Here is a 24,433-nt window from a genome sequence, read left to right as displayed (position 1 = left end):
GTTCGCGCGGTGTATGTATGTGGCGTGTACGTGGTGTCCGCGCGGTGTATGTATGTGACGTGTACGTGGTGTGCGCGCGGTGTATGTATGTGACGTGTACGTGGTGTGAGCGCGGTGTATGTATGTGGCGTGTACGTGGTGTGCGCGCGCGGTGTATGTATGTGGCGTGTATGTGGCGTGCGCGCGGTGTATGTATGTGACGTGTACATGGTGTGTACGTGGTGTGTGCACGGGCGCGCACGGAGTATGTATGTGGCGTGTACGTGGTGTGCGCGTGCGGTGTATGTATGTGGCATGTAGGTGGTGTGCGCGTGCGGTGTATGTATGTGGCGTGTACGTGGTGTGCGCGTGCGGTGTATGTATGTGGCGTGTACGTGGTGTGCACGCGGTGTATGTATGTGGCGTGTACGTGGTGTGCGCGCGGTGTATGTATGTGGCGTGTACGTGGTGTGCGCGCGGTGTATGTATGTGGCGTGTACGTGGTGTGCGCGCGGTGTATGTATGTGACGTGTACGTGGTGTGCGCGCGGTGTATGTATGTGACGTGTACGTGGTGTGCTCGCGGTGTATGTATGTGACGTGTACGTGGTGTGCGCACGGTGTATGTATGTGACGTGTACGTGGTGTGTGCACGCGCAGGCGCATGTGGTGTATGTATGTGGCGTGTACGTGGTGTGCGCGCGCGGTGCATGTATGTGGCGTGTACGTGGTGTGCGCGCGCGGTGTATGTATGTGGCGTGTATGTGGTGTGCGCGCGCGGTGTATGTATGTATGTGGCATGTACGTGGTGTGCGCAAGCGGTGTATGTATGTGGCATGTACGTGGTGTGCGCGCGCGGTGCATGTATGTGACGTGTACGTGGTGTGTACGTGGTGTGTGCACGGGCGCACGCGGTGTATGTATGTGGCGTATAGGTGGTGTGCGCGTGCGGTGTATGTATGTGGCGTGTAGGTGGTGTGCGCGTGCGGTGTATGTATGTGACGAGTACGTGGTGTGCGCGCGGTGTATGTATGTGACGTGTACGTGGTGTGCGCGCGGTGTATGTATGTGACGTGTACGTGGTGTGCGCGCGGTGTTATGTATGTGGCGTGTACGTGGTGTGCGTGCGGTGTATGTATGTGACGTGTACGTGGTGTGTGCACCCGCAGGCGCGTGTGGTGTATGTATGTGGCGTGTACGTGGTGTGCGCGCGCGGTGTATGTATGTGGCGTGTACGTGGTGTGCGCGCGCGGTGTATGTATGTGGCGTGTATGTGGTGTGCGCGCGCGGTGTATGTATGTATGTGGCGTGTACGTGGTGTGCGCGAGCGGTATATGTATGTATGTGGCATGTACGTGGTATGCGTGAGCGGTGTATGTATGTATGTGGCGTGTACGTGGTGTGCGTGAGCGGTGTATGTATGTGGCGTGTACGTGGTGTGCGCGCGGTGTATGTATGTGACGTGTACATGGTGTGTACGTGGTGTGTGCACGGGCGCGCACGGAGTATGTATGTGGCGTGTACGTGGTGTGCGCGTGCGGTGTATGTATGTGGCATGTAGGTGGTGTGCGCGTGCGGTGTATGTATGTGGCGTGTACGTGGTGTGCGCGTGCGGTGTATGTATGTGGCGTGTACGTGGTGTGCACGCGGTGTATGTATGTGGCGTGTACGTGGTGTGCGCGCGGTGTATGTATGTGGCGTGTACGTGGTGTGCGCGCGGTGTATGTATGTGGCGTGTACGTGGTGTGCGCGCGGTGTATGTATGTGACGTGTACGTGGTGTGCGCGCGGTGTATGTATGTGACGTGTACGTGGTCTGCGCGCGGTGTATGTATGTGACGTGTACGTGGTGTTCGCGCGGTGTATGTATGTGGCGTGTACGTGGTGTCCGCGCGGTGTATGTATGTGACGTGTACGTGGTGTGCGCGCGGTGTATGTATGTGACGTGTACGTGGTGTGAGCGCGGTGTATGTATGTGGCGTGTACGTGGTGTGCGCGCGCGGTGTATGTATGTGGCGTGTATGTGGCGTGCGCGCGGTGTATGTATGTGACGTGTACATGGTGTGTACGTGGTGTGTGCACGGGCGCGCACGGAGTATGTATGTGGCGTGTACGTGGTGTGCGCGTGCGGTGTATGTATGTGGCATGTAGGTGGTGTGCGCGTGCGGTGTATGTATGTGGCGTGTACGTGGTGTGCGCGTGCGGTGTATGTATGTGGCGTGTACGTGGTGTGCACGCGGTGTATGTATGTGGCGTGTACGTGGTGTGCGCGCGGTGTATGTATGTGGCGTGTACGTGGTGTGCGCGCGGTGTATGTATGTGGCGTGTACGTGGTGTGCGCGCGGTGTATGTATGTGGCGTGTACGTGGTGTGCGCGCGGTGTATGTATGTGACGTGTACGTGGTGTGCGCGCAGTGTATGTATGTGACGTGTACGTGGTGTTCGCGCGGTGTATGTATGTGGCGTGTACGTGGTGTCCGCGCGGTGTATGTATGTGACGTGTACGTGGTGTGCGCGCGGTGTATGTATGTGACGTGTACGTGGTGTGAGCGCGGTGTATGTATGTGGCGTGTACGTGGTGTGCGCGCGCGGTGTATGTATGTGGCATGTATGTGGTGTGCGCGTGCGGTGTATGTATGTATGTGACGTGTACGTGGTGTGCGCGTGGTGTATGTATGTGGCGTGTACGTGGTGTGCGCGCGCGGTGTATGTATGTGGCGTGTATGTGGTGTGCGCGCGCGGTGTATGTATGTATGTGGCATGTACGTGGTGTACGCGAGCGGTGTATGTATGTGGCATGTACGTGGTGTGCGCGCGCGGTGTATGTATGTGGCGTGTACGTGGTGTGCGCGTGCAGTGTATGTATGTGGCGTGTACGTGGTGTGCGCGCGGTGTATGTATGTGACGTGTACGTGGTGTGCGCGCGGTGTATGTATGTGACGTGTACGTGGTGTGCGCGCGGTGTATGTATGTGACGTGTACGTGGTGTGCGCGCGGTGTATGTATGTGACGTGTACGTGGTGTTCGCGCGGTGTATGTATGTGACGTGTACGTGGTGTGCGCGCGGTGTATGTATGTGACGTGTACGTGGTGTGCGCGCGGTGTATGTATGTGACGTGTACGTGGTGTTCGCGCGGTGTATGTATGTGACGTGTACGTGGTGTTCGCGCGGTGTATGTATGTGACGTGTACGTGGTGTGCGCGCGGTGTATGTATGTGACGTGTACGTGGTGTGTGCACGCGCAGGCGTGTGTGGTGTATGTATGTGGCGTGTACGTGGTGTGCACGCACGGTGTATGTATGTGGCGTGTACGTGGTGTGCGCGCGCGGTGTATGTATGTATGTGACGTGTACGTGGTGTTCGCGCGGTGTATGTATGTGGCGTGTACGTGGTGTCCGCGCGGTGTATGTATGTGACGTGTACGTGGTGTGCGCGCGGTGTATGTATGTGACGTGTACGTGGTGTGTGCACGCGCAGGCGTGTGTGGTGTATGTATGTGGCGTGTACGTGGTGTGCACGCGCGGTGTATGTATGTGGCATGTACGTGGTGTGCGCGCGCGGTGTATGTATGTATGTGGCGTGTACGTGGTGTGCGCGAGCGGTGTATGTATGTATGTGGCGTGTACGTGGTGTGCGCGAGCGGTGTATGTATGTGGCGTGTACGTGGTGTGCGCGCGCGGTGTATGTATGTGGCGTGTACGTGGTGTGCGCGCGCGGTGTATGTATGTGACGTGTACGTGGTGTGCGCGCAGTGTATGTATGTGACGTGTACGTGGTGTGCGCGCAGTGTTTGTATGTGACGTGTACGTGGTGTGCGCGCAGTGTATGTATGTGACGTGTACGTGGTGTGCGCGCAGTGCATGTATGTGACGTGTACGTGGTGTGCGCGCAGTGTATGTATGTGACGTGTACGTGGTGAGTGCATGCGCACGGTGTATGTATGTGGCGTGTACGTGGTGTGCGCGTGCGGTGTATGTATGGGACGTGTACGTGGTGTGCGCGCGGTGTATGTATGTGACGTGTGCGCGGTGCATGTATGTGACGTGTGCGCGGTGTATGTATGTGACGTGTGCGCGGTGTATGTATGTGACATGTGCGCGGTGTATGTATGTGACGTGTGCGCGGTGTATGTATGTGACGTGTGCGCGGTGTATGTATGTGACGTGTACGTGGTGTGTGCGCGGTGTATGTATGTGACGTGTACGTGGTGTGCGCGCGGTGTATGTATGTGACGTGTACGTGGTGTGCGCGCGGTGTATGTATGTGACGTGTACGTGGTGTGCGCGCGGTGTATGTATGTGACGTGTACGTGGTGTGCGCGCGGTGTATGTATGTGACGTGTACGTGGTGTGCGCGCGGTGTATGTATGTGACATGTACGTGGTGAGTGCATGTGCACGTGGTGTATGTATGTGACGTGTACATGGTGTGCGCGTGCGGTGTATGTATGTGACGTGTACGTGGTGAGTGCATGCGCACGTGGTGTATGTATGTGACGTGTACGTGGTGTGCGCGAGCTGTGTATGTATGTGGCGTGTACGTGGTGTGCGCGAGCTGTGTATGTATGTGGCGTGTACGTGGTGTGCGCGCGCGGTGTATGTATGTGACGTGTACGTGGTGTGCGCGCAGTGTATGTATGTGACGTGTACGTGGTGTGCGCGCAGTGTATGTATGTGACGTGTACGTGGTGTGCGCGCAGTGTATGTATGTGACGTGTACGTGGTGTGCGCGCAGTGTATGTATGTGACGTGTACGTGGTGTGCGCGCAGTGTATGTATGTGACGTGTACGTGGTGAGTGCATGCGCACGTGGTGTATGTATGTGGCGTGTACGTGGTGTGCGCGTGCGGTGTATGTATGTGGCGTGTACGTGGTGTGCGCGTGCGGTGTATGTATGTGGCGTGTACGTGGTGTGCGCGCGCGGTGTATGTATGTGGCGTGTACGTGGTGTGCGCGTGCGGTGTATGTATGTGGCGTGTACGTGGTGTGCGCGTGCGGTGTATGTATGTGGCGTGTACGTGGTGTGCGCGTGCGGTGTATGTATGTGGCGTGTACGTGGTGTGCGCGTGCGGTGTATGTATGTGGCGTGTACGTGGTGTGCGCGTGCGGTGTATGTATGTGGCGTGTACGTGGTGTGCGCGTGCGGTGTATGTATGTGGCGTGTACGTGGTGTGCGCGTGCGGTGTATGTATGTGGCGTGTACGTGGTGTACGCGTGCGGTGTATGTATGTGGCGTGCGCGTGCGGTGTATGTATGTGGCGTGTACGTGGTGTGCGCGTGCGGTGTATGTATGTGGCGTGTACGTGGTGTGCGCGCGGTGTATGTATGTGGCGTGTACGTGGTGTGCGCGCGGTGTATGTATGTGACGTGTACGTGGTGTGCGCGCGGTGTATGTATGTGACGTGTACGTGGTGTGCGCGCGGTGTATGTATGTGACGTGTACGTGGTGTGCGTGCGGTGTATGTATGTGACGTGTACGTGGTGTGCGCGCGGTGTATGTATGTGACGTGTACGTGGTGAGTGCATGCGCAAGTGGTGTATGTATGTGACGTGTACGTGGTGTGCGCGTGCGGTGTATGTATGTGGCGTGTACGTGGTGTGCGCGCGGTGTATGTATGTGACGTGTACGTGGTGTGCGCGCGGTGTATGTATGTGACGTGTACGTGGTGTGCGCGCGGTGTATGTATGTGACGTGTACGTGGTGTGTGCACGCGCAGGCGCGTGTGGTGTATGTATGTGGCGTGTACGTGGTGTGCGCGCGCGGCGTGTGTATGTGGCGTGTACGTGGTGTGCGCGCGCGGCATATGTATGTGGCGTGTACGTGGTGTGCGCGCGCGGCGTATGTATGTGGCGTGTACGTGGTGTGCGCGCGCGGCGTATGTATGTGGCGTGTACGTGGTGTGCGCGCGCGGTGTATGTATGTGACGTGTAAGTGGTGTGCGCGCAGTGTATGTATGTGACGTGTACGTGGTGTGCGCGCAGTGTTTGTATGTGATGTGTACGTGGTGTGCGCGCAGTGTATGTATGTGACGTGTACGTGGTGAGTGCATGCGCACGTGGTGTATGTATGTGGCGTGTACGTGGTGTGCGCGTGCGGTGTATGTATGTGGCGTGTACGTGGTGTGCGCGTGCGGTGTATGTATGTGGCGTGTACGTGGTGTGCGCGTGCGGTGTATGTATGTGGCGTGTACGTGGTGTGCGCGTGCGGTGTATGTATGTGGCGTGTACGTGGTGTGCGCGTGCGGTGTATGTATGTGGCGTGTACGTGGTGTGCGCGTGCGGTGTATGTATGTGGCGTGTACGTGGTGTGCGCGTGCGGTGTATGTATGTGGCGTGTACGTGGTGTGCGCGTGCGGTGTATGTATGTGGCGTGTACGTGGTGTGCGCGCGGTGTATGTATGTGGCGTGTACGTGGTGTGCGCGCGGTGTATGTATGTGACGTGTACGTGGTGTGCGCGCGGTGTATGTATGTGACGTGTACGTGGTGTGCGTGCGGTGTATGTATGTGACGTGTACGTGGTGTGCGCGCGGTGTATGTATGTGACGTGTACGTGGTGTGCGTGCGGTGTATGTATGTGACGTGTACGTGGTGTGCGCGCGGTGTATGTATGTGACGTGTACGTGGTGAGTGCATGCGCACGTGGTGTATGTATATGACGTGAACGTGGTGTGCGCGCGGTGTATGTATGTGACGTGTACGTGGTGTGTGCACGCGCAGGCGCGTGTGGTGTATGTATGTGGCGTGTACGTGGTGTGCGCGCGCGGTGTGTGTATGTGGCGTGTACGTGGTGTGCGCGCGCGGCATATGTATGTGGCGTGTACGTGGTGTGCGCGCGGCGTATGTATGTGGCGTGTACGTGGTGTGCGCGCAGTGTATGTATGTGACGTGTACGTGGTGAGTGCATGCGCACGTGGTGTATGTATGTGGCGTGTACGTGGTGTGCGCGTGCGGTGTATGTATGTGGCGTGTACGTGGTGTGCGCGTGCGGTGTATGTATGTGGCGTGTACGTGGTGTGCGCGTGCGGTGTATGTATGTGGCGTGTACGTGGTGTGCGCGTGCGGTGTATGTATGTGGCGTGTACGTGGTGTGCGCGTGCGGTGTATGTATGTGGCGTGTACGTGGTGTGCGCGTGCGGTGTATGTATGTGGCGTGTACGTGGTGTGCGCGTGCGGTGTATGTATGTGGCGTGTACGTGGTGTACGCGTGCGGTGTATGTATGTGGCGTGTACGTGGTGTGCGCGTGCGGTGTATGTATGTGGCGTGTACGTGGTGTGCGCGCGGTGTAGGTATGTGGCGTGTACGTGGTGTGCGCGCGGTGTATGTATGTGACGTGTACGTGGTGTGCGCGCGGTGTATGTATGTGACGTGTACGTGGTGTGCGCGCGGTGTATGTATGTGACGTGTACGTGGTGTGCGTGCGGTGTATGTATGTGACGTGTACGTGGTGTGCGCGCGGTGTATGTATGTGACGTGTACGTGGTGAGTGCATGCGCACGTGGTGTATGTATGTGATGTGTACGTGGTGTGCGCGTGCGGTGTATGTATGTGGCATGTACGTGGTGTGCGCGCGGTGTATGTATGTGACGTGTACGTGGTGTGCGCGCGGTGTATTTATGTGACGTGTACGTGGTGTGCGCGCGGTGTATGTATGTGACGTGTACGTGGTGTGTGCACGCGCAGGCGCGTGCGGTGTATGTATGTGGCGTGTACGTGGTGTGCGCGCGCGGCGTGTGTATGTGGCGTGTACGTGGTGTGCGCGCGCGGCATATGTATGTGGCGTGTACGTGGTGTGCGCGCGCGGCGTATGTATGTGGCGTGTACGTGGTGTGCGCGCGCGGCGTATGTATGTGGCGTGTACGTGGTGTGCGCGCGCGGCATATGTATGTGGCGTGTACGTGGTGTGCGCGCGCGGCGTATGTATGTGACGTGTACGTGGTGTGCGCGCAGCGTATGTATGTGACGTGTACGTGGTGTGCGCGCAGCGTATGTATGTGACGTGTACGTGGTGAGTGCATGCGCACGGTGTATGTATGTGGCGTGTACGTGGTGTGCGCGTGCGGTGTATGTATGGGACGTGTACGTGGTGTGCGCGCGGTGTATGTATGTGACGTGTACGTGGTGTGTGCACGCGCAGGCGCGTGCGGCGTATGTATGTGGCGTGTACGTGGTGTGCGCGCGCGGCGTGTGTATGTGGCGTGTACGTGGTGTGCGCGCGCGGCATATGTATGTGGCGTGTACGTGGTGTGCGCGCGCGGCGTATGTATGTTGCGTGTACGTGGTGTGCGCGCGCGGCGTATGTATGTGGCGTGTACGTGGTGTGCGCGCGCGGCATATGTATGTGGCGTGTACGTGGTGTGCGCGCGCGGCGTATGTATGTGACGTGTACGTGGTGTGCGCGCAGCGTATGTATGTGACGTGTACGTGGTGTGCGCGCAGCGTATGTATGTGACGTGTACGTGGTGAGTGCATGCGCACGGTGTATGTATGTGGCGTGTACGTGGTGTGCGCGTGCGGTGTATGTATGGGACGTGTACGTGGTGTGCGCGTGCGGTGTATGTATGGGACGTGTGCGCGGTGTATGTATGGGACGTGTGCGCGGTGTATGTATGTGACGTGTGCGCGGTGTATGTATGTGACGTGTGCGCGGTGTATGTATGTGACGTGTGCGCGGTGTATGTATGTGACGTGTGCGCGGTGTATGTATGTGACGTGTGCGCGGTGTATGTATGTGACGTGTGCGCGGTGTATGTATGTGACGTGTGCGCGGTGTATGTATGTGACGTGTGCGCGGTGTATGTATGTGACGTGTGCGCGGTGTATGTATGTGACGTGTACGCGGTGTATGTATGTGACGTGTACGTGGTGTGCGCGCGGTGTATGTATGTGACGTGTACGTGGTGTGCGCGCGGTGTATGTATGTGACGTGTACGTGGTGTGCGCGCGGTGTATGTATGTGACGTGTACGTGGTGTGCGCGCGGTGTATGTATGTGACGTGTACGTGGTGTGCGCGCGGTGTATGTATGTGACGTGTACGTGGTGTGCGCGCGGTGTATGTATGTGACATGTACGTGGTGAGTGCATGTGCACGTGGTGTATGTATGTGACGTGTACATGGTGTGCGCGTGCGGTGTATGTATGTGACGTGTACGTGGTGAGTGCATGCGCACGTGGTGTATGTATGTGACGTGTACGTGGTGTGCGCGAGCTGTGTATGTATGTGGCGTGTACGTGGTGTGCGCGAGCTGTGTATGTATGTGGCGTGTACGTGGTGTGCGCGCGCGGTGTATGTATGTGACGTGTACGTGGTGTGCGCGCAGTGTATGTATGTGACGTGTACGTGGTGTGCGCGCAGTGTATGTATGTGACGTGTACGTGGTGTGCGCGCAGTGTATGTATGTGACGTGTACGTGGTGTGCGCGCAGTGTATGTATGTGACGTGTACGTGGTGAGTGCATGCGCACGTGGTGTATGTATGTGGCGTGTACGTGGTGTGCGCGTGCGGTGTATGTATGTGGCGTGTACGTGGTGTGCGCGTGCGGTGTATGTATGTGGCGTGTACGTGGTGTGCGCGTGCGGTGTATGTATGTGGCGTGTACGTGGTGTGCGCGTGCGGTGTATGTATGTGGCGTGTACGTGGTGTGCGCGTGCGGTGTATGTATGTGGCGTGTACGTGGTGTGCGCGTGCGGTGTATGTATGTGGCGTGTACGTGGTGTGCGCGTGCGGTGTATGTATGTGGCGTGTACGTGGTGTGCGCGTGCGGTGTATGTATGTGGCGTGTACGTGGTGTGCGCGTGCGGTGTATGTATGTGGCGTGTACGTGGTGTGCGCGCGGTGTATGTATGTGGCGTGTACGTGGTGTGCGCGCGGTGTATGTATGTGGCGTGTACGTGGTGTGCGCGCGGTGTATGTATGTGACGTGTACGTGGTGTGCGCGCGGTGTATGTATGTGACGTGTACGTGGTGTGCGCGCGGTGTATGTATGTGACGTGTACGTGGTGTGCGTGCGGTGTATGTATGTGACGTGTACGTGGTGTGCGCGCGGTGTATGTATGTGACGTGTACGTGGTGAGTGCATGCGCACGTGGTGTATGTATGTGACGTGAACGTGGTGTGCGCGCGGTGTATGTATGTGACGTGTACGTGGTGTGTGCACGCGCAGGCGCGTGTGGTGTATGTATGTGGCGTGTACGTGGTGTGCGCGCGCGGTGTGTGTATGTGGCGTGTACGTGGTGTGCGCGCGCGGCATATGTATGTGGCGTGTACGTGGTGTGCGCGCGGCGTATGTATGTGGCGTGTACGTGGTGTGCGCGCAGTGTATGTATGTGACGTGTACGTGGTGAGTGCATGCGCACGTGGTGTATGTATGTGGCGTGTACGTGGTGTGCGCGTGCGGTGTATGTATGTGGCGTGTACGTGGTGTGCGCGTGCGGTGTATGTATGTGGCGTGTACGTGGTGTGCGCGTGCGGTGTATGTATGTGGCGTGTACGTGGTGTGCGCGTGCGGTGTATGTATGTGGCGTGTACGTGGTGTGCGCGTGCGGTGTATGTATGTGGCGTGTACGTGGTGTGCGCGTGCGGTGTATGTATGTGGCGTGTACGTGGTGTGCGCGCGCGGTGCATGTATGTGACGTGTACGTGGTGTGTACGTGGTGTGTGCACGGGCGCACGCGGTGTATGTATGTGGCGTGTACGTGGTGTGCGCGTGCGGTGTATGTATGTGGCGTGTACGTGGTGTGCGCGTGCGGTGTATGTATGTGGCGTGTACGTGGCGTACGCGTGCGGTGTATGTATGTGGCGTGTACGTGGTGTGCGCGTGCGGTGTATGTATGTGGCGTGTACGTGGTGTGCGCGTGCGGTGTATGTATGTGGCGTGTACGTGGTGTGCGCGCGGTGTATGTATGTGGCGTTTACGTGGTGTGCGCGCGGTGTATGTATGTGACGTGTACGTGGTGTGCGCGCGGTGTATGTATGTGACGTGTACGTGGTGTGCGCGCGGTGTATGTATGTGACGTGTACGTGGTGTGCGCGCGGTGTATGTATGTGACGTGTACGTGGTGTGCGTGCGGTGTATGTATGTGACGTGTACGTGGTGTGCGCGCGGTGTATGTATGTGACGTGTACGTGGTGAGTGCATGCGCACGTGGTGTATGTATGTGACGTGTACGTGGTGTGCGCGTGCGGTGTATGTATGTGGCATGTACGTGGTGTGCGCGCGGTGTATGTATGTGACGTGTACGTGGTGTGCGCGCGGTGTATGTATGTGACGTGTACGTGATGTGTGCACGCGCAGGCGCGTGTGGTGTATGTATGTGGCGTGTACGTGGTGTGCGCGCGCGGTGTGTGTATGTGGCGTGTACGTGGTGTGCGCGCGCGGCATATGTATGTGGCGTGTACGTGGTGTGCGCGCGGCGTATGTATGTGGCGTGTACGTGGTGTGCGCGCGCGGCGTATCTCTGTGGCGTGTACGTGGTGTGCGCGCGCGGCGTATGTATGTGGCGTGTACGTGGTGTGCGCGCGCGGCGTATGTATGTGGCGTGTACGTGGTGTGCGCGCGCGGCGTATGTATGTGGCGTGTACGTGGTGTGCGCGTGCGGCGTATGTATGTATGTGGCATGTGCGCGCGCGGCGTATGTATGTGACGTGTACGTGGTGTGCGCGCGCGGTGTATGTATGTATGTATGTGACGTGTACATGGTGTGCGCGCCGTGTATGTATGTGGCGTGTACGTGGTGTGCGCGCGCGGTGTATGTGGCGTGTACGTGGTGTGCGCGCGGTGTATGTATGTGGCGTGTACGTGGTGTGCGCGCGCGGTGTATGTATGTGGCGTGTACGTGGTGTGCGCGCGCGGTGTATGTATGTGGCGTGTACGTGGTGTGCGCGCGCGGTGTATGTATGTGGCGTGTACGTGGTGTGCGCGCGCGGTGTATGTATGTATGTGACGTGTACGTGGTGCGCGCGCGGTGTATGTATGTATGTGACGTGTACGTGGTGCGCGCGCGGTGTATGTATGTATGTGACGTGTACGTGGTGCGCGCGCGGTGTATGTATGTATGTGACGTGTACGTGGTGCGCGCGCGGTGTATGTATGTATGTGACGTGTACGTGGTGCGCGCGCGGTGTATGTATGTATGTGACGTGTACGTGGGGCGCGCGCGGTGTATGTTTGTATGTGACGTGTACGTGGTGCGCGCGCGGTGTATGTATGTATGTGACGTGTACGTGGTGCGCGCGCGGTGTATGTATGTATGTGACGTGTACGTGGTGCGCGCGCGGTGTATGTATGTGGCGTGTACGTGGTGTGCGCGCGCGCGGTGTATGTATGTGGCGTCTACGTGGTGTGCGCGCGCACGGTGTATGTATGTGGCGTCTACGTGGTGTGCGCGCGCGCGGTGTATGTATGTGTCATCTACGTGGTGTGCGCGCGCGCGGTGTATGTATGTGACGTGTACGTGGTGTGCGCGCGCGCGGTGTATGTATGTGACGTGTACGTGGTGTGTTCACACGCACATGTAGTGTATGTGTGTGTGTCTGTGTGTAAGGGAGTAAGCACACTCACTCACTTTTCAAGCCGATCCAGGCAAGTGATAGGGACCAAAAAATCCAAACCAAAACCAATAGACTGGAGGAAGAATCTGACCCAGGACCAGACCTTAAGGATCTGACCCAGGACCAGTCCATAAGGATCTGACCCAGCACCTGTCCTTAAGGATCTGACCCAGCACCTGTCCTTAAGGATCTGACCCAGCACCTGTCCTTAAGGATCTGACCCAGGATCAGTGCTTTTGGATACACGTGTAACAGCAGCTACACGTGCTGAAGTATCTCAATTCATTCCTCTCAGCTCTGTTCACACACGTGTTACTTCTCCACGGCATGCCCCACATGACGGACAAACACACACACACAAAGCTCTGTTCACTCTGTATTATTTCACCATGGCATGCCCCGCATGACGGACAAACACACACACACAAAGCTCTGTTCACTCTGTATTATTTCACCATGGCATGCCCCGCATGACGGACAGACAAACACAGACGCGCGCACGCATACACACACACAGATCTATTCACACACAGTGTTACTTCACCACAGTGTGCCCCACATGACAGACAAACAGTTTGACAGCCTTCACACACTCACTCACCCACCCACACCCATACACCATGCCTACAGTCCAACACAGCTGGGAAAGTTCTCACACCATCTTACACTGAACAGTGTAAGAGAAACGTGTGAGATCCATCGAGGTTCCCAACGCCATTCAGTCAACACCACTACACAGTGCCAGTACAAAATAAAGCTCAATTTATTATGGATTATTTTGGGTTTTTTAATTAATTATATATTGGTTTAAATAACTGCATGCTTTAATAATTATAGGCTCTACATGTTATAAGTTCAGTACAGAGAATCACGAATACCCTTAACCAAATGGATTCACACCCCACTGACACAAAGGTCCCAGATACGCCATAACAGCACCACACTCGCTGCTCTCGGCCTGAGCCTAATCCTGGGGATTCATTAGACCACATCAGCACTTTTCTCTGCTCTAAAGGGGCTTTAGGCTGAATAATAATTATTATCCAGAGATGCTACAATTCTTCCAAATAATCATATTAACCTCATTAAATGGAGGAAGATGAGACCAGAGTTTCAGTACAATGTTTCAGTACAGTGTTTCATTAGTGTTCCAGTACAGCGTTTCAGTACAGTTTAGCTGTGGTGAGTTTAGCTGTGGTGAACCTGTGTCAGTGACCTGTCAGTCATATTTCCATGGTGACTGTGTTTGGTGTGACGCCCACCTTTTCCAGGTTTCCCTGAATGACTTTTTATTGGCAGCTCCAGACAACAGGGGGTAGCTGTCGGGGTCATGACCTCTGGCACTAAACCCTCATCTGTCAGGCCCACCACTGCCTCTCGCTGGACAATCTAGATAAGGGGTCAAAGATCAAACAAAAGTCATGGTCGAATATAATTAAAACTGACTATCATTCACAGGTATTAGTTTGCCCCAATGTCACTCAGGAGCACAGTACTGCCCCAGTCGGCTGACATGACGCGCTACGCTCCCGACAGCCCGTGGTGCCATGGGGACACAACGCGCTACGAGTGCTGCTGTTTCTGCTCCATGTGATCATGATTTTGCATTTTGGGGGAGAGTAGTTATGGAAACCCAAAGATTTGGGCATCTGGGCAACACACCTCCCTGAATGATTAAATAGACTAAATGATTAAATTTTCATGATATGAAAATATCTATGAGACAAATGACAAACATCTTGAAAAGTTAGCATCACAAAATATCTTTCATATCACAAAATTGTAAGATATATGGAACTGTAGACACACGGGGAAAATGGCTTTAAAAAGTGACAAACAGAATTGTGATGAGCGTGAGAGTCATGGACATTTAGCCGTAATTAGCAGTACAAAACCGATGTGGTAAAATAATTTCTATTTGTTCTGTCAACTTTATGTTAGAATAAACATTCTTTGTTTATTTCTGATTGGTGGATAAAGCTTGTTTGGAACATCCCACCTGCCAGCGTAAGACTGAGCCAGTACGTGGTCAGCGTCTCTAAACGCCTACTGAACTGGAATAAGTTACTCCCTGTCCATAAATCAGCATTCAGCACATACGCAGGGTGTAAAACTGACCCCAGATCAGGCCTGGTCCTTGCTGTACGCTGTGAAAGCAGATGTCCCAATCGCTCAGCCCACTCCTGCCACATCTAGACACACAACCCACAGCCCAGAGGCTCCTGCAAGGCCTGGCGAGGACATGTGGAGAATGCTGGGGCCACCGGCAGCCTCTCAACCATTCAGAGTTCGGGGGGTTTCCCAGTCCATGACTAACGCTGAACAGCAGAACTGAGCAGAGCGACAGGACAGACCTGCCGAGGACCAGCTCTCTCTGCGCTGGAGGGAGAGGGAGTTAACCAGAAGCAGACCTGCTCTCAGAACAGTAACCGCTCACGTATCCATGACATCAGCCCAGGAGAGTTCCGTTCACGGTGAGGTTCGTTTGTATGCATGTGTGTTTCTGTCGATGACGGGTCCCAGACTGAGAGCTCAAGTGTAAGAGATGGCTTCACTGTTTGTGTGAATCAAAGGAGAACTCCACACAGAAGGCTGACTTCAGCTCCCAGGAATGTGCTGAGGTGAACTTCATACCAGCCAAAACCAACAAAACACTAAAAACACCACATCTTCCTCATTGGACCCGGTACTTTCCCTCTCTCACACACACACTCACAAACATTAAAACATTGAGCATTTGTGTGTGCATGCAAGTTTTAATTTTAAAAAAATATTAAAACTAATTGGTTTAATAAACGTAATAAAACTTTTTTTTTAAGTAAACGTTGTGTCCTGTCCTCAGTGTGATGCAAATCATACTGTACCCTACAACCCTACAATGGATACCCTACAAATCTGTACCCTATAATGTACCCTACAAGCCTGTACACTATACCTTATAACTATACCCTACAAGCCTGTACCCTACAACCCTGTACCCTAAAATGGATACCCTACAACCCTACCCTATACCTTATAACTGTACCATATAATGGATACCCTACAACCCAACCCTATAATGGATACCCTACAACCCTACTTTATAATGGATAAACCCTATGATTATAAAATATAAATATACCTTATAACTGTACCCTACAGCTATAATGGATAAGCCCTATGACTATAAAATATAATGTACATGTAAATATACCTTATAACTGTACCCTACAGCTACAATGGATAAATAAACCCTATGACTATAAAATGTAAATATACCTTATAACTGTACCCTACAGCTATAATGGATATATAATGGATTCACAGCAGAGGTCATACGGGGACAACATGCATGTTTAACTCATAAAGCTAATTTTCCTTCTTTCACTGGAATCAGAAGTTAAAAAATAAATTAAATTACAAGATTTATTATGTGTAGTTACACATTAATTTTGGCTTCATCATTAAATAATTTAAAATATCAATTTAGCTATAAATATAAATATGCCCTAAATATACCCTAAACTATAAATATACCCTGTAAATATACCCAGGATTAAATTGAGATGGGCTCTTTCGTACTCGGGACCCCGATATAATTCTCAAATGTTTCGTAAACAGACAAAGCCTGAAGGGCAAGCGTGCGCAGGTGAGGGCGGCCAGCCTACCTTGGCGCAGCAGGACAGGTGGGCGCACGCGCTGATGTACGCAGGCGTGGTGGTGGCACCCGTCGGCGCTGCCGGTGAGCCGGTGCGGCCCCGGTGCGGCGGTTCCGGAGCGGTGATGCGGGTGAGCTGCTGCCGTAATACCTGCTTCTGGTGGAAGCTAAACGCCGGGTGGTTGGACGCCATGGTGAAGAGCAGCTGGACCTGCTCGCGCGTCTCCGCGGCGCTCAGCTCGAGACCAGAACTGGAGATGATGGAGTCGGTGTGCGCGAGAGTTCGGAACAAGATCCCCGCCGCCACGCGGTTGTCTGAGCTCAGCAGCGCGAGCGATATGAGCAACTTACTCCGCACGACTTCATCCGTGATGTCGGTGAGGTCCGCGAGGTCGGCGGGGCTGTTGGCTTTGATCTCCGCGTCCCGGAGGGAGTGATAGTCCTTACGGGCCAGGTCCTCCAAGCACGCGCCCAGGAAACGCAGCTCCACAGGCACGCAGAGGTCCAGCAGGCCGCAGAGGAAGTCCGCGCGCTGCGCGGGGCTGAGCACGGAGAACCAGCGGTACACGCCCTCCCTCTGCACAGAGCCGCGACCCTCCACCATCTCAACCGCGCGAGCGAACGGACGTCGGACACTGCGCGGACTCACAGGCTCGTCCAAAGACACGAACATTCACGAGCGCTCTACTGGAGCAGGAGGCTCAGCGTGCCCGCCCTCCTAACGCAGAGCACGCGGCAGTAACGGCACTGGTTCATCCTCGTTTTATAAATAAGCGGTTGCATTATTCCTATAAAACAGTTCCAAGTGTGGAAAAAGTTGTTTAACGAAACGAAGCACGCGACCGTGTGTTTACGGAGTTGGAGAATCGGCGGAGCTCGTGGCGTGTCTTCTTTCCCAGCTCGAGGACCCCACGTCAGCCGGTTATGGAGCGGAGCCTCCGCCGCTCTGCCTGGCGCGGGACGTCGAGCACTGTATCGGTGCCATTTTAGCGGCCGGGACGCTTGGAAATCCTACTTCTCGGACACTGTCCTCCGCGTGGCTACCGCTAAAACCGTGTGGGACCGTCATCCAGCGAGCGAGCTCTCGCGTGAAGTCGAACAGTTCTGTAGTTCGACTCTAGAGAGAAAACAAACGGATCGTTCTGTCTCGTGAATTCCACGAGACCGTTCCGCTCCGTAAACAGCTGTCAGGCCCGAGGTGAGAGTGCCGTGTTGTGTTGCGAGGCCACCCACGCTCCACGCACGCACCCTGCCCACGCAGTGACGCGATTGGCCGCGGCGTGTGTCTGTAACGCTAACGTGCACGAGCCGTGGGCTGAGACTCAGCTCAGCACAGGATCTCTCGCGTATCTGGAATACATGCACGCGTGAAATATACGGCTGAAGCGTGTTACATGTACCGTGTGGATGTGACGTCAGTCTCTTAACGGCAGTGGATATCACACCTGAAATTCAAGCCTGCGTAAAGGCGACACGCGCTCTTCTGTAAGCCCATAGCCCCTATAAATAGAGTTCAGAGGGCCACGGTGTCCCGTGCGTCGCTGTGAGGACTCACGGGGAGGAGAGTGCACGGGAGCGTCGGGAACGGCCGCGTCACTCCGCCCCGCTCGTGCCGCCCGCGTGAACACTACGGAGTTTAGGATGAAGTCTCGCGGTCCAAACCCTTAAGTTAAGGACGACACACGCTAATATTCCGTTACTCTCCAATCGTGCTTATTTTCCTGGTTCCACAAGATTAAAAGGCTGCAGTGATGTATTGAGTGTGTTTTGTGGTTTATTCCAATTCGCCTTTTTGTGCATATACTTCTCTTTAAAGTATCTTTCGCAGTGAACATTTAACGTGACTGATCAAAACCGAATAAAAACAAGTTAAAAGTTTAAATTCATAAACAACACCTACATCATGCATTTGTGTTAATTAGCACTTTTAAGAAAGCGAAATGAGATAATCCGAGGCTTCCTGAAACATAAACAGTAAATAAAATACAAAAATACTCGTTTTTATCATAACAAGACACGGAACGCTGACAATATATAATTTTGCTGACAATATATAATTTATTTTAGCGTCATAACTTGAATTTGATCTAGTACTGTATTGCACTGTTCCCATAACACCACCAGAGGGCGCGATTAGCTCTCTTGAGCAGCGCTTGTCTGGTGCAGTTTTTGTGCTGGAGACTTTGAGCATTAGCAAACCTTAGCAAATTTTACCTAATCCTTTCTTAAGGGTTAACGTGTTATTTTGTGCTTCCAGGACTGAAGGAACACGCTGACAGTGCATGCATGTTGATAAGGACATGCGTTCTTTCATGTTCATACAGACACGCTTTGTTACTTATGTCATCTTGTGTGTGATAGCATTCAGAGCCTGACAGGTTGAGATGGCTGAGATGTCTGCTGGCTTATTCTCAGCCTCTGGTCGTACTTGGACAGCTGACTGTGGCTGGGATGCCAGATAAAACCTCACACATGCAGGAGATGCAGAGATTTTAGTTATTGGCACCCAGATGTACCACAGACCCTGGAGTCCCCTCCCCCCATGCTGAGAACTCCTGCCCCTGGGGTAAAGCCACACTTGAGTTTAATGTCTTGGGCATTCATAGCCATATAGTCTCATTTCATGTGTTTATAAAAGCACAAAAGCCTTTTGCTTCCTAAAACACCTGTCATACTTCACACCCTCCTCTATCTCTCTCTCTCTCTCACTCCCACACTCTCTCTCACTCCCACATTCACTCTGTCTCTCTCTATTATCTCCCCCCCCCTCTCTCTCTCTCTCTCTCTCTCTCCCTCTCTCTCCCACACTCTGCAGGCTTGGCTATTCTCATAAACTCCCCCGACCTGCATTAATACTAATCAAGTTTAGCAAAGTGAGATGAGCTGAACTGGATCCATCAGCTCACCTAACTTGGTGTGCGTGTGTGTGTGTGTGTGTGTGAGTGTATATGTGATAAGAGCTCATCTTGATAACAGCTGTCATCAGGAGATACAGTGAGAGTAACAGTGATGGGTCAGCACTTCCGCTTGACCTCTTTACCTGGACGTGTGTGTGTGCTGGTTAGATGGGGAGGTGTGTGTGTGTGTGTGTGTGAGTGTGTGTGTGTGTGTGTGTGTGTGTGTGTGTGTGTGTGTGTGTGTGTGTGTGTGCTGGTTAGATGGAGAGGTGTGTGTGTGTGTGTCTGATAAGTAGACCTGGAACTGATGGGATAAATGAGTATACACTTACACAGATACACATACACTTACAGGTACACAGGTATGTGCACACACAAAAACAGGTACACACAGGTACATACACACACAAAGGTACACACAGGTAAACACATACATAATCAGCACATCACATCAAATGTCCTCCTTTACAATATCTGTCCTTAAATAAAAAATGCATTTTTTCTATTAAATTGTCCTGTTCCTTCGATCTAAGACCAAATCATGAAAAACGTGCATAAATTATGCAAAGGAAAAACATTAATGACTATATGTGCATATCAACAATTGCTTCAGTAACCCTCTCAATGTGATGAAAAAAACTACACTTAGCCACACTACACATACCCACACTAAACACAAATACAGTTGGGTTTTCCATACCCACACTAAACACAAACGCATTTGCGTTTTCCATATCCTCACTAAACACAAACACAGTTGGGTTTTCATTTCCATACTAAACACAAACGCAGTTAATCTCTTGCCATAAGCTGTCATTAGTTGATGTCTTATTTTTGAGTGTGCAGAAAGTCAGACATTTCAAAGAGGGATGGTTTTGAGGTGGCGTCTACGGTTAGAATTAGAAAAAGCAGCATCTGCAGCACTCGCTGGCTTGCGTAGTTTGAAAAAGGTGTGTGTTAGCACAGTGCCTGTGTCTTTAAGAGTAAAGAGAGGAAGAGAGAGTGCGTGAGAGCAGAGATCCTGTCTCTTTAAGTGGGGGAAGAGAGGCAGTACAGGGGAGGGGGTGTTTGGCTGGGATGGAACAGTCCTGCAATGAGCAGATCTAAGAGAGAGAGAGAGAGAGAGAGAGTGCGCGACTGGAGAACACGGACAGGGGGAGGAATAAGACGACAACAGAGGAGAAAACCAGCAGCGATCCATGCGAAGCAGGTGTGCCGTGCGCTTCAGAGAGGGGGGGCGACATCGGGGAGAGGGGTCTGTCTGTCTCATCAGCAGCCGCGCAGGAGTCAGCGCAGAGGAGCAGGAGGCTAGGCAGAGGAGTAAGAACGTCAGCGCCGTGGCCGATGCCTGCCTGCGTGTGTTCAGGAGACCGCACTGCTTCTGGCTGAGCGCTCAAGCCCATCCCACTCTCCTCCCGTGTGGTTCTGTTGCGCTGTTTTTCCTGCTCTGCTTCTCTCCGTCAGCGTGCACGCCATGAGGGGCGTTGTGGCTGGGCACTGAGGCTCTGGAGGGGTGCAAGTGTCGCGAGAGCCCACCCTGTGCCCACCCTCCCGCTCTCCTCGCGGGGGTTCGCGTTTCTAGGCGGAGCCTGGTACTGTGAGGATCAGGCCGTGATCTCCTGGGGGAGGGGGTCGTCGTCACGGCGCTGGTGGTGACCAGGAGTGGTGCATGGCAGGAGCAAGCATTCTCCTGTCTCTGAAACGCGGCCACAGGAAAGTGGATCGGGAATAATGCAGCATTCCATGAGGACCATGGTGTGAGAGGGTGTGCATCGCCTCCGCTCGGAGTGACAGGAGCCATCAGACTTTCTCTTTCTCTTTTAGCATCTTTTTCACCCGTCGCTGTGTTCAACAGTTGAAACAGAGCGTTCCCTCCTCTGCCACCCCAGGCCACACCCCTCTGCCAGACCACACCCCAGGCCACACCCCTCCCCTCCCCTACCCATTTCTTTGGTTCCTTCTCCTCTTTTCTGTTCCTCTTCTTTTCTTTTTGAAATTTGGGGGTTTTGCCAAAACCTGTTTCATGCATGTCCACTGGGGGCAGGTTCAACTTTGACGATGGGGGCTCGTACTGTGGCGGGTGGGAGGAAGGGAAGGCCCACGGTCACGGCATCTGCACGGGCCCCAAGGGCCAGGGCGAGTATGGTGGATCCTGGAGGCAGGGCTTCGAGGTGCTGGGCGTCTACACCTGGCCCAGTGGGAACACGTACCAGGGCACCTGGGCACAAGGCAAGCGCCACGGTCTGGGCGTGGAGACCAAGGGCAAGTGGGCATACAGGGGTGAGTGGACGCACGGATTTAAGGGCAGATATGGAATTCGGGAGAGTACCGGGACCAGCGGCAAGTACCAGGGAACTTGGACTAATGGGTTACAGGACGGCTACGGCACGGAGACATACTCAGACGGAGGTGAGATGTGTTCAGCTTCACACACAAGCACACACATACTTAGGCTGTTGGTGTCAGTGTGTCAGGGTGTTGAGAGTGCTCCTTGGCAAACACTACACCTGCACATGGTGGGACAGTCTGTTAGAGCTGCTATTCTGTGATTGGTCACAGTGTGTGCTTGTGTGTGGGTTCAGGACTTTGGTCTCTTCTTCCTTTGTTCTGTTGTGGTTTTTTTTAATGAAACTTTATTATTTATTCTTTATTCATGTAAGTTGATTTTTGTGTGTGTGTGTGTGTGTGTATGTGTGTCAACATGCAAGTGAAAGGAGATCAATATAGAAGCCTAAATAAAGGCCATCAGTACCAGACAGCCTACCAAAGAGAGAGAGAAAGAGAGAGAGAGCGAGGGAGAGAGAGAGAGAGAGAGAGAGAGAGAGAGAGAGAGAGAGAGAGAGTGAGGGAGATATCATCATTTGAGGGCATCTGCAACACTTATAAAACACATAAACACCCATTCTGTTGAAAACATCATACTGTTCTAAAGTCAGTCTGAGCTCACAGCGTGAACAGAAGACTCAGGCAAGCTCAAGACAGAGTGCTGACCCCAGAGCAGAGTGGGAGGTGAAGATCAGTTACAGGATCCAGATATAGGATATAGAGGTGTAATGATATCTAATGGTAAAGGTTTAGGATATAGCGGTGTAATGATATCTAATGGTAAAGGTTTAGGATATAGAGGTGTAATGTTATCTAATGGTAAAGGTTTAGGATATAGAGGTGTAATGATATCTAATGGTAAAGGTTTAGGATATAGAGGTGTAATGATATCTAATGGTAAAGGTTTAGGATATAGAGGTGTAATGTTATCTAATGGTAAAGGTTTAGGATATAGAGGTGTAATGTTATATAATGGTAAAGGTTTAGGATATAGAGGTGTTATGTCATATAATGGTAAAGGTTTAGGATATAGAGGTGTAATGATATCTAATGGTAAAGGTTTAGGATATAGAGGTGTTATGTTATATAATGGTAAAGGTTTAGGATATAGAGGTGTAATGATATCTAATGGTAAAGGTTTAGGATATAGAGGTGTAATGATATCTAATGGTAAAGGTTTAGGATATAGAGGTGTAATGATATATAATGGTAAAGGTTTAGGATATAGAGGTGTAATGATATATAATGGTAAAGGTTTAGGATATAGAGGTGTAATGATATCTAATGGTAAAGGTTTAGGATATAGAGGTGTAATTATATCTAATGGTAAAGGTTTAGGATATAGAGGTGTAATGATATCTAATGGTAAAGGTTTAGGATATAGAGGTGTAATGTTATCTAATGGTAAAGGTTTAGGATATAGAGGTGTAATGTTATCTAATGGTAAAGGTTTAGGATATAGAGGTGTAATGATATATAATGGTAAAGGTTTAGGATATAGAGGTGTAATGATATCTAATGGTAAAGGTTTAGGATATAGAGGTGTAATGATATCTATTGGTAAAGGTTTAGGATATAGAGGTGTAATGTTATCTAATGGTAAAGGTTTAGGATATAGAGGTGTAATGATATATAATGATAAAGGTTTAGGATATAGAGGTGTAATGATATCTAATGGTAAAGGTTTAGGATATAGAGGTGTAATGATATATAATGGTAAAGGTTTAGGATATAGAGGTGTAATGATATATAATGGTAAAGGTTTAGGATATAGAGGTGTAATGATATCTAATGGTAAAGGTTTAGGATATAGAGGTGTAATTATATCTAATGGTAAAGGTTTAGGATATAGAGGTGTAATGATATCTAATGGTAAAGGTTTAGGATATAGAGGTGTAATGTTATCTAATGGTAAAGGTTTAGGATATAGAGGTGTAATGTTATCTAATGGTAAAGGTTTAGGATATAGAGGTGTAATGATATATAATGGTAAAGGTTTAGGATATAGAGGTGTAATGATATCTAATGGTAAAGGTTTAGGATATAGAGGTGTAATGATATCTATTGGTAAAGGTTTAGGATATAGAGGTGTAATGTTATCTAATGGTAAAGGTTTAGGATATAGAGGTGTAATGATATATAATGATAAAGGTTTAGGATATAGAGGTGTAATGATATATAATGGTAAAGGTTTAGGATATAGAGGTGTAATGTTATATAATGGTAAAGGTTTAGGATATAGAGGTGTTATGTTATCTAATGGTAAAGGTTTAGGATATAGAGGTGTTATGTTATCTAATGGTAAAGGTTTAGGATATAGAGGTGTAATGATATATAATGATAAAGGTTTAGGATATAGAGGTGTAATGATATCTAATGGTAAAGGTTTAGGATATAAAGGTGTTATCTTATCTAATGGTAAAGGTTTAGGATATAGAGGTGTAATGTTATCTAATGGTAAAGGTTTAGGATATAGAGGTGTAATGATATATAATGATAAAGGTTCTCATGCTATAAACTAGGTTGTTTCAGACTGACGTGGCTGTTTTTTGAGATTTTTTGAGATTTTTTTCAATACATAAGAAATATACTTGAAGTGGTTAGTGCACACTTGTGTGCATGACTGTGTGTGTGTGTGCGTGTGTGTGTTTGCCTATTCCTGTAGAGAATAAGCAGCATAAATGTGCACTGCACTTAGCAACAGCAAAGCAAACAACAAAACTGCAACTCTCTTCCTCTCTCTCTTTCTGTTTGCTTGTGTGTGTGTGTGTGTGTGTGTGTGTGTGTGTGTGTGTGTGTGTGTGTGTGTGTGTGTGTGTGTGTGTGTGTGTCTGTATGTGCTTCTCTACAGTAGGTTGCTGTGGGAACACATACAGACTCCTCCAGCAGGTCAGAGTGTCACAGGGGACTTCACTCCTCACTCTGATTGGCTAGCTCACTCTGCTAATGGTGTTTATTTACATGGCCCTAAGCTCCATGGATTAAATCGTGGTGGGGGTGGGGGGTACAGACTGGTTGTACTGTTAACTTACTGCCACAGTGGGGGGG

The 24,433-nt window shown here is 51.9% G+C and overlaps 2 protein-coding genes across 2 annotated transcripts in view; one reads left to right on the top strand and one right to left on the bottom strand.

Moving 5' to 3' along the window:
- zcchc14 (zinc finger, CCHC domain containing 14) overlaps positions 1-17,901 on the bottom strand; it is a 44,534-nt gene extending 26,633 nt beyond the window's left edge. The window contains exons 1-2 of the mRNA XM_035532102.1: positions 16,174-17,901; positions 13,789-13,915 (exon numbers count right to left, since the gene is read on the bottom strand). Of these exons, the coding sequence (XP_035387995.1) occupies positions 13,789-13,915; positions 16,174-16,836 (790 nt within the window). The 5' untranslated portion in view covers positions 16,837-17,901. The remainder of the gene's footprint in view (positions 1-13,788; positions 13,916-16,173) is intronic.
- A 2,732-nt stretch (positions 17,902-20,633) lies between these two features.
- Positions 20,634-24,433, top strand: part of jph3 (junctophilin 3) — a 38,325-nt gene continuing 34,525 nt past the window's right edge. The window contains exon 1 of the mRNA XM_035531922.1: positions 20,634-21,469. Within this exon, the coding sequence (XP_035387815.1) occupies positions 21,088-21,469 (382 nt within the window). The 5' untranslated portion in view covers positions 20,634-21,087. The remainder of the gene's footprint in view (positions 21,470-24,433) is intronic.

The sequence above is a fragment of the Electrophorus electricus genome, chromosome 12 (genome assembly GCF_013358815.1).
Source record: "Electrophorus electricus isolate fEleEle1 chromosome 12, fEleEle1.pri, whole genome shotgun sequence".
Classification (NCBI taxonomy): domain Eukaryota; kingdom Metazoa; phylum Chordata; class Actinopteri; order Gymnotiformes; family Gymnotidae; genus Electrophorus; species Electrophorus electricus.
Note: the sequence above shows the minus strand (reverse complement) of the source record. Positions and strands in the feature narration are given on the sequence as shown.